The following is a 10,132-nucleotide window of genomic DNA, read 5'->3' on the forward strand; positions in this document are numbered from 1 at the left end:
TTGTCCCTCCGGGAGTGCCAGCCAGACATCCTCCGCGCCGACTATGCTTGCCAGCCAAGCTCCGCAAAAGCTCCGCGTGGGGTGGGGTGGAGGCATAGGCGATCGGTGGGGCACAGCCCACCCACTTCCACAGACACACACGCCGCGTGGGCTGCCGCTCGGGCGTCCGGCTTGCAGGCGCTGTCCACTGCGGTGGTGCTGAAGCGTGCCAGAAGCCTCGCCACGGCCGCTGCAGCGCATCGGACGAGCGGGCGGGTTGGCGGGCGGCCAGACTGAGTCGAGCCGGGCTAGGCTGGGCTGGGCTGGCGGCGTAATCTCCGCGCTCCCCTCCCCCGCAAGCCATTGCCATTCGCCGCACGTCCCCGCCCGCCTCACTGTGCGCACTCCCTGCCTGCCTGCCTGCCTGCCTGCCTGCTCAGCTCTCTCGCTCGCTTGCTCGCTCGGCCTCGCCGTCGCCATGGCCAGCACCTTCGCCCGCATCGTCTCGGCCCGAAGATCCGCCGGCCTCCTAGCCTTGGCGGGCGCAGCCGGTTCACTGGCCGCCGCTGGCTTCCTCCTCTCCCGGGACTCCGTGGGCGCCGCGGTGGCCAACCGGCGCCGCTACCCGGCTAGGTATGGCTCCTCAGGCAGCCCTTGCACACACACTCACACACAGAGAGATGCCTTCAGGGAACTGGGCGGTCGGGAAGGGAGGACGGGGACATTCCGACGGGGATGGCGCTGGGTCCGCTCGCGGGAAGAGCCAGGGCAGGGGGAGCCCCACACCAGCTCCCTCCCCAGTCACCTGCAATATGTAGGAAGAGGCGACAAACAGGGCGCCTCCCCGCCCCACCTTTTCTCTAGCACTGCAGCATTGAGGCAGTCTGGTTTAGTGGCTAGAGACTGGTGATTTGATCCGAGCAAGCCGTAGTCCGGACGCTCTGCCTATCCGCCGTGAGCGAGCCAGAGGCGGGACTATCCCTCGGTTCAGCGGTGGTCCGGAGCCAATGCGAGCCTAACTGAGCCGCCGACCCGGGCTTGGTCTAAATCCAGACGCGTGGTCTATGGTTGTTCACTCCCAGGAGGAGGCCCAGAGCCTGAGATTGCGGCATTGGCGGGAGGAGGGGCTGGGGCGGGAAGAGCCACAGAGGAAGAGCTGTCTCAAGTGGTTTGTTGGGCATATCCCCCTGAGGGCAATGTGCTCTACACATGCTCTGGAACACTCTCCCCTTCATTGCCTCTGGCTGGGCTGCAGCGGGGCCGGTTCTGCTTGGTCCTCCTCCTTGCCGGACCAAAAGAACCCGGTCGAGCTTTCTCTAGCGCCCAGAGACAGCTTTGTCATCCAGGGTCCCCCCTTTCGTCCCAGTCCTCAGCACCGAAAAAATAGTGCCAGCCCCGCTCGGAAATATCTACCCCTCTGGCAACACACCTCCAGGCTTGCTGCTCTTCCGCACAGGAGGCCGGAGAAGCTGCTCCTGCAAGCGGTGCGCTGGGGGAGGAGTGGCCCCAGGGACACCCTTCCCACAGGAGGACGCCGAGATCTCAATGTCACCAGCAGAATGAGAGGAGCCTTTCGGCTGCTGCCTATCACGTTTGCAGGAGACTGGTGCGCCGGTTGCTCGCTCCCACAGTGCTCCTGAGAATTGGGCCTCCAGGAAGGAGAATTGGGACTTCTCCGCAATCGTCCCGACTGCTTCCCTTGCCCCCCATAGGCCAGCCAATGCACAGGCACCAGGGAGGAAAAATACACCTGTCATGCAGCTCTTTTCCCGGTTACTGCCAGAAAAAGAGGGCATCCCGCACTGACTGCGATGAGCTCGCGAAGAAGGATCGGGCCACTCACAGCTGCGGGGGCTGCGGTGCGCCCCTCTGGGCTCAAGCGGGGCCTCCTTCAGCTCTCTAAGCCCGGGAGAGGGAAATATCCCTCGCTCAGCTGCTCCAGCCTCTCTCCCTCCCCGCCCCCTCGCAACTCCAGGGAAGGCCAGGAAAACCACAAAGCCCCTCTAAACTGGGAACGAGGTCAGGAGACGGCCGCTCTAAGCGGATTAAGAGTCTTCTTAATGCAATAAAGTCCTCCGCGCGCCTCCTGCTCTGCTCACTGGTTGCTGCGGCTGCCTTTTGGGGTCAGGCCCTCTCAGCTGCTCCAGATTGAGGTCCAGCATCCACGCCCCATCACCTGCAGGGGCTGTTAGTAGGCTCTGCGTGGGAGGTAATAGGTGAAGCAGGGGCGCCAGGAGTGGAGAGCAGCCGAACCTCCTGCAAGTTGGTTCCCAAACTGCCTCAACGCAGTTAAAAACGCAAAGCTCAGACAGGCTCCCACCAGAGATGAAATCCATGACTAGAAACAGAGCTAAACAAGAAAAACATCGCGGCTTGTGCGGGGTGGAGTCCTGGAAGCCCAGAAGCAAGTGAGCTTCCCTCTCTCCCACCCTTTTCACTGAAGGGTGGTGGTGGGGACAAAGGGGGCAGGTGGGACCCACAACACAACAAGTCAGATTCCCCCCCCCCCCTATCAGGACTCAGTTGCGGTACATGTGAAATAAATTATAATGTGAAATAAATTATAGATACATTGGTACATCTGGGCACATGCAGAGTGCATTTCCTTGAAAAGATGTAAAAGTGTGGCCACAAAATTTCACTTACAGGAAATTTCAGAGCAAATGTGGAGGCTACTGTTCCTCCTCCTACATTTATAAATGGCTCTCAGGCTGCCTCCTCCTATACAAGACCCTCTCAGAGGAAAGGGGAAGCCTGCAACAAAAGCCAAAGAAGCAATGGGTGCCCCACTGCCTGCAGTGTGTTAATTCTACCCCACATCCTGTCCCCTCCCCCCACCCTGGCACAGTGCTGAGTACCCTGACCTGCGGAAGCACAACAACTGCATGGCCAGCAACTTGACACCAACCATCTACGCCCAGCTCTGTGACAAGGCCACCCCCACCGGTTGGACCCTGGACCAGTGCATCCAGACCGGCGTGGACAACCCTGGGCACCCCTTCATCAAGACTGTAGGCATGGTAGCAGGGGATGAGGAGTCTTATGAGGTTAGTCCCCAAGCAGCCCTTCTCACCCACCCACCCACCTGGGCTCCCTTTAGCTTGCCATTAACCCCACCCCCATCCTTGTGGCTCTAGGTCTTTGCAGGTCTTTTCGACCCAGTGATTGAGGAGCGCCACAACGGCTACAACCCCCGCACTATGAAGCATCCCACAGACTTGGACTCCAGTAAGGTATGCTGCACCCTCAGCACCCCAGGAAGGAGCCCTTGCCCAGGGGTTGCTGCAAAGTCTCTCTCATATGTATATGCATATGTATATCTGTGTATATGTATACATGTGTGTGTGTGTGTGTGTATATATATATATATATATATATATATATATATATATATACACACACACATATACAGTGGAACCTTGTTTTTTGAGTGTCTCAGAAGCTGAACGATTCGGAACCCAAACGCCGAAAACCCAGAAGCAATTGCTTCTGTTTTCAAACACACCTCGCAAGTCGAATGGCTTCCACTGCGTGTTTTTCCATTTTTTCAATGGATTTTGCCGACCACGCATTGATCCTCAGTTTTCGAACATTTTGGAAGTCAAATGGTCTTCCAGAACAGATTATGTTCGAAAACCGGGTACATACTGTATGCATACATGCACATACACAGTGCTATTTTTCTAGAAAAAGAAGCGCCAGAACTCACCATGAATGCCTCCGTTATTCTCTTAGAATGGCAGTTCCGGCTGGAAAAAAGCCCTCTCTCTGTGTGTATGTTTTTCCAAGTTGCATAAAACAGTGAAAAGCCATCAGTATAAAACACAAAACAACAACAAATTGAAGAAAGGCAACATGAAAGCCCCAGTTAACCATCAGCTCAGGACCAAATGTTACCAATTCGCTTCAAGAGGAAACCAAAGTTTTCATTCCAGCAGGTGGGAAGAAGGCCAGGTTTCTTCCTGGGAAACTAGAAGAGACAGTTTACTCCTATCAAAACTTGCCAAGATCCCTTGGCTTGCCCCCTGCATCCTGATGGAGATGGATTAAGGATTAAATATGTAAATTAAGATTTAAACCTCCTGTCCCACGTGTGTGGGAGAAATGTGAAAGTAAACAGGCTGTAAAACCCTTTTAGCAGAGTAAGAAAACTTATGCTTTTGCAGTTTACTGAAAGGTAGGAATTAGGCAATTGCATCTGTTTTCCCTGTTTATTTGTGGTCTGCTGACCTTTCCCCTCTTTGTCCTCATTGCTACAAATGAACCACACATTTTAGTAAGATAAACATAAGGTTTACTTACATTTCAATGCAGGCAGCAAATACATTAAAGTTGTATTCAGGTAATAAAAAACCTTCTTAGTTAAAAAAATTAGTTTTTAATTGGAGTCTGGACTCACATCTCTGACTTGAAAGAGAGGGTGAGCTCAGGCAGGAAGGAAGTACCACATCCATCACTATAAACAACATTAAGCACCCTGGAGCTTATCCCTTCAGTACATAGAGGAAATGAAGGTTTAACACTCTTCTCAGTGATGCAACATGCACTATGCTGTGTTCGAGACATCCTGAATTACCTTTACTCCTCTTGCAAGCTCCTTGCTCTGCAAATCCATAATGGCTTTGATGTCTCTGTGGCCAAATCTTCTGTGACAAAGTTCTTTTCCTCTCCTTTCTGTACACTCCTATCTTAGATGGCTAATTTGTTAAGTTTTGTGCTACATGCATGAGAGTCGCAAAAGCATCAAATTTAGATCCTAGTGATCCCAATAAATAACAAACCTTCAGATCACCCTCTGTCTTCAGACCAGCAACCTCCAGTTTCTCAAAAAATGGCAAGAAATTGTGTTGCATGGTTGTTACAGTCCCTCCTGGATTCTAGCTTTAGTTTAAACAGATCTCTCATCCATGTTCTATGGGAATATTTACTTGTGTACCCATATGCCAGTTCCAAATTATCAATCACTTGACCTGCAGCATCTCCTTAGTACGGACCATCCATGCAACTGAAATGCTGTCCGTGACTATAGAGGTAAAGGTAAAGGTACCCCTGCCTGTACGGGCCAGTCGTGACCGACTCTGGGGTTGCGTGCTCATCTCACTTAAGAGGCCGGGAGCCAGCGCTGTCCAAATACACTTCCGGGTCACGTGGCCAGCGTGACGAAGCTACTCTGGCGAGCCAGCACCAGTGCAGCGCAAAGAAACGCCGTTACCTTCCCTCTATAAAGCGGTACCTATTTATCTACTTGCACTTAAGGGTGCTTTCGAACTGCTAGGTGGGCAGGAGCTGAGACCGAACGGCGGGAGCTCACCCCGCCGTGGGGATTCGAACCGCTCACCATGTGATCGGCAAGTCCTAGGCACTGAGGTTTTACCCACAGCGCCACCCGCGTCCCGCGTCCGTGACTATAGATATTGCCAATTTATTTTGCTGCTCCCATGCTCTAATTAAGGCTCTCTCTTCTGCAGTGGTGCTGGTAGGCTTCTGATTTCCAATGCAGTCCAGAACTCCTTTCAAGTCCAGCCATATCTCTAAACACCTCTTCCAGTGTAAGAAGTTATCCTGCTTGAGCTTGGGTAGTCTGGGGCCTTCTGCCTCAACTAAATTCCTTCCTTCCATTAAAACGATTAAAAATCAATCTTAAAATTTCCAAATTTGAACAAAATTAAAATTCAGGAGCAAAAACAAAAAATGCCAAAATAATCAAAACAACATAAATCAAAACAAAATAATCAAAACAAGACCCCTGAGCTCCCAGAGGCAACAAAGGTCCTGTCCTTTATATCATCCCCATTCTACATGTGTCACCACCCTGGTGATTAACTGCCTTTTGCATCCCGTTTCTTTGGGGTACATCTTCTCCCGCAGATCAAGGCAGGCCACTTTGACGAGCGCTACGTGCTGTCCTCACGAGTGCGGACGGGCCGCAGCATTCGGGGTCTCAGCTTGCCTCCAGCTTGCAGCCGGGCTGAGCGCCGAGAGGTGGAGAGGGTCACGGCAGAAGCCCTGGCTGGCCTGAGCGGAGACCTGGCTGGCAAATATTACCGCCTCAGTGAAATGACGGACAAGGAGCAGCAGCAGCTCATTGATGTGAGTGGTGGGGAAGCCCAGTGGCCGGGGGTGGGGTGCATTTGTGGGTGTGCACGAGGGCTGAGCGATATATCAATATATTGTCCAAAACCAGTTTGCAGTCCATATTGTGGTTATCGGTGTCATAATTTTTGACCTGGCAATATATCGTAAATCATGATATGTGTGTGTGTGTGCACACTATGCAAAAATAACGATGCAGGGAAAACCTTGACACCAGCCAATGTCTCAACATTGCTCCATCCTTATTTCAGACATCATGATATATCAGTATATTGTGGTTTAGCTGGTGATATATCACCATGTTGAAAACCAGATTTTGCCCAGCCCTAGTGTAAGAGGGAGACATTGGAGCACCCCACAACTGCCTAACCTTGGCTCCCATAGGTTCAGGTCAGGGGTCACAAGCAAGAGACTTCAGCCAGGAGATAGAAGCAAAACAGCGGCCAGTAGGCCTGATCTTTATTCTTTCAGCAAGACTTCAAATTGCCACATAGAAGAAGCAGAGAGAAGCCCCGAACAAAGGATGGCTCCTTTTTATATAAGTTTCCCAAATTACCCATAACACCATTAGTAAAACATCATACATTTGTCGTAACTAAGTCATAAATTGGGAAGGGTCTCCTGGCCGAAACCTGAGCACCAGGCTTGTTCTGTCCCTCACATGACCTCCACCTTCCAATCTTTAGGTGAAACAAAGTTAAGTATTTACATTTTCCCAACCAAGTTAAGCACACCCATTGTCTTGACCAAGACCCCAAGCCACTGAGGTTGCGTTTGCAATTGTTCTTAGAATGACTTGTCCGGCACTCAGGTGCCAGGATGCCAGTGATTATCACCCCCCCCCCCAGGCAGTGGGGCTGCTGAGTGCGTGGTCTCATGCTTCAGGGATTATAGCTGCCCCTACCTATGTCCCAAGCTCCTCTCCTGTTAGCTCCTCTCCTGTTAGCCATTTTCTTTCTGAGTAGAACAACGTTGGAATGGTGTAAATCCATCACATATGAATTTCTAAAGTTTTCCCATTGAGCCAGTACATAGATCCATTTATCAGTGAATTGCTACATTTGGTAATGGAGGCTCGTTGTCTTTGCCTTTGCCTTTGGCTTTCCAATTTTCTGGTAACACCAGTGTGCACAATCAGGGCCTGCTTGTGTGTGGACTGTCACCCAAGCTCTTCTTAGTGGGCAGGACTGGGCTGGGCAGCCCAAAGGCAGCCTGGCCTTAGACTGCTCTCCCTTCTTGCTGGGAGCCTGTTACTGCCTCTTCTGGTGTAGCATGGCAAGGCATGCCACTCATTTCATGTAGGACTATTGATGGCTACTAGCCATGATGGCTATACTCTGCCTCCACAATTGGTGGCAGACATGGTTTTGAAGACCAGTTGCTGGAAACCACAGGAGGGGAGAGTTGCTCTTGTGCTCGAATCCTGCTTGCGGGTTTCCCACAGGCATCTGGGTAGCCACTGTGAGAGCAGGATGCTGGGCTAGATGGGCCTGATAGAGCAGGCTCTTCTGATGTTCTTGTTTCCCCTGGGACTGGAGCAGGGTTGGACCAAGACACTGCTGCTGTGCTGACCTCTCTGGTCAGCAGCAGCTGCATCCTCACATCCCCCCTCAGGTCTCCTTGGTAGAACATCCCTAGGCACATCTCAGGTTGACCCTGGCCACAATTCTTAGTTCCTGCCTGCACAGTTGGGTGGGTCCCAGCAAAACCCCAGCTCACCATCACCTCTTCTCCTTCCCAGGACCACTTCCTATTTGACAAACCTGTCTCCCCTCTGCTGACAGCTGCAGGCATGGCTCGTGACTGGCCTGATGCCCGAGGAATCTGGTATGGCTTCTGGCTTCTTCTTCTGGTATGGTATGGAGTGGGTGGGCAGGCAGACCCTCTTGAGAGGCAGGCACTCCCCGCCCAGTCACCCAGATCAATGGCTCTGTCCCCAGCAGCTGACATGCCCTCCTTGAAACTGAAATGCTCCCCCTTTAATCTTTTAGAAATGAAATGAAACGCAGGGGGCAGAGGGGGAGTGCCTGCCTCTCAAGAGGGTCTGTTGAAGGGGGGCCCTTCTTCCGCATATTCACCTGCTGACCTGGAGAGAGATGGCCTTGGAGAGGAAGGCTGCATCTCAAGCAGGAAGCGGGTCACTCCGGAAGCCCAGACTTATGAAGGGCAAAGCAAGAGCTTAGAATCATAGAGTTGGAAGGATCCCCAAACATCATCTGTTTCAAACCCCTACTTGGCACAGGTCGGGGAGACATGTCCAGTGAGGCCAGACCAAGAATTTTTGGCACCTGAGGTAGACCCCCCCCAATGGCATCCACCTCCCCACTAGGGAAGAAGGTGAGGTGGAAGATCTACATCAGGATCTGCTGCCCCGATGAATCGCCACCTGAAGCAGTTGCCTCATTTTGCCTCATGTGTGGGCCGGCCCCACTGGCAGAGGAAGGGGTGTGTGGTGGGTGCGGTCTGCCCCAGGTGTTATCCCTGAGGGGGGTGACATTGCCACATCGTGCCCCTGGGACGCTTGCTGTGGGTGGTGCAGTGCACCGCTCTGGGTACCAGAGCAGCCAGCCCTGATTCCAATCATGCCCAGGCAGTGCCTAGCACATTCCCACCCCACCCCAGTAACTGCCAATCCCTCTCTTCAGGCACAACCACGAGAAGACCTTCCTGGTCTGGGTCAATGAGGAGGACCACACCCGTGTCATTTCCATGGAGAAAGGAGGCAACATGAAGAGAGTATTTGAGAGGTTCTGCCGGGGCTTGAAGGAGGTGAGCAGCAAGTCCTCTGGCCCCACAGCCCCACCCTGCCCAAGGCATCTCAGGTTCGGCTGAACATGGTGGCAGCATCCTGATTAGCAAAGCTCAGGCCACCGTGGATCTGGTCCTGGGCCACATTGCAAGGCAGGGGGAAGGCTCTGCTCCAAGAGTTGAACTGGCCCAGAGAAGGGGCCCAGTCTCATGGGGTGCTGTCCTTGACTTCTGCCTGGTTCCCCTGCATACAGGTGGAGCGCCTGATCCAGGAGAGGGGCTGGGAGTTCATGTGGAACGAGAGGCTGGGCTACATTCTGACATGCCCCTCCAACCTGGGCACTGGACTGCGTGCTGGGGTGCACATCAAGCTGCCGCTGCTGAGCAAGGTAAAGGCTGGGGCGTGGGTGGAGGGGTCCTACGCAGCGTGATGCCCCCAACAGTTCCCTCCCCCCAGGATGTTTGAAACTCCAAGCAGGACACTCCCTTTCAGGTATCTAGTCCTCACCGTAGACTGCCTCCAGTAGCCTCAAGCTAACGCTTCCCCACCCCACAGTCACAGTTCTGTAAACCCCAAATACTTTGCCGCACTGACTTCTACCCCAACCTCCTCTGCAGGATAGCCGCTTCTCAAAGATCCTGGAGAACCTGAGGCTGCAGAAACGTGGCACTGGTGGTGTGGACACAGCTGCCACAGGGGGCACCTTTGACATTTCCAACCTGGATCGCCTGGGCAAATCAGAGGTACCTGGGGAGGAGAGTCAGCTTTGCTGGGTGCAAAGCGTGCATTTGAGTGTAGAGGGCATGACACTCAAGCATCCTTGCCATCCTGGGTGGAGGGAGGGGAGCATGAAGCGGGATGTCCACGTGGCAAGGGAGGTTGCAAGGAAGGTCCTCATTCCCTTTGCGGCTTGCTGGGGGAGGAGAAGGAACTTGGTGGAGCAACAGGGCTGAGCAGTGGCAGCAACGAGTGCCTCAAAGGACCATGGTGGGTCTCCTTTGAGCTGCCCTCTCCAGCTTGGCTTGTTCTGTTCCTGCCCCTACCAGGTGGAGCTGGTGCAGCTAGTGATTGATGGTGTCAACTACCTGATTGACTGCGAACGGCGCCTGGAGCGGGGCCAGGACATCCGTATCCCTTCGCCCGTGGCCCAGTTCCGCAGCTGAGCCCAGTCCAGCCCAGGGCTCTTTGCAGACACCAGTGGGCAGAAGTCCTGTGTGGGCAGGAGGCACACGATGCACTGCACCAAACCCCATAAAACTCTGGCTGCTGTAACATTCTTCTGTCTCTGGCTGAGATTTGTACCACTTGGAG

General features: G+C 53.4%; 1 protein-coding gene across 1 annotated transcript; it reads left to right on the top strand.

The window, feature by feature from the left end:
* The first annotated feature begins 310 nt into the window (after positions 1-310).
* Positions 311-10,097, top strand: CKMT1B (creatine kinase, mitochondrial 1B). Its single transcript, XM_081887898.1, has 9 exons — positions 311-612; positions 2,828-3,026; positions 3,117-3,212; positions 5,848-6,069; positions 7,814-7,899; positions 8,718-8,841; positions 9,075-9,209; positions 9,439-9,564; positions 9,868-10,097. The coding sequence occupies exons 1-9, from the start codon at positions 458-460 to the stop codon at positions 9,982-9,984; spliced, it is 1,260 nt and encodes a 419-aa protein (XP_081744024.1). The 5' UTR covers positions 311-457; the 3' UTR covers positions 9,985-10,097.
* The last annotated feature ends 35 nt before the right edge of the window (positions 10,098-10,132 follow it).

This window comes from Podarcis melisellensis (assembly GCF_964234715.1).
Source record: "Podarcis melisellensis genome assembly, chromosome: 14".
In the NCBI taxonomy this organism is placed as follows: domain Eukaryota; kingdom Metazoa; phylum Chordata; class Lepidosauria; order Squamata; family Lacertidae; genus Podarcis; species Podarcis melisellensis.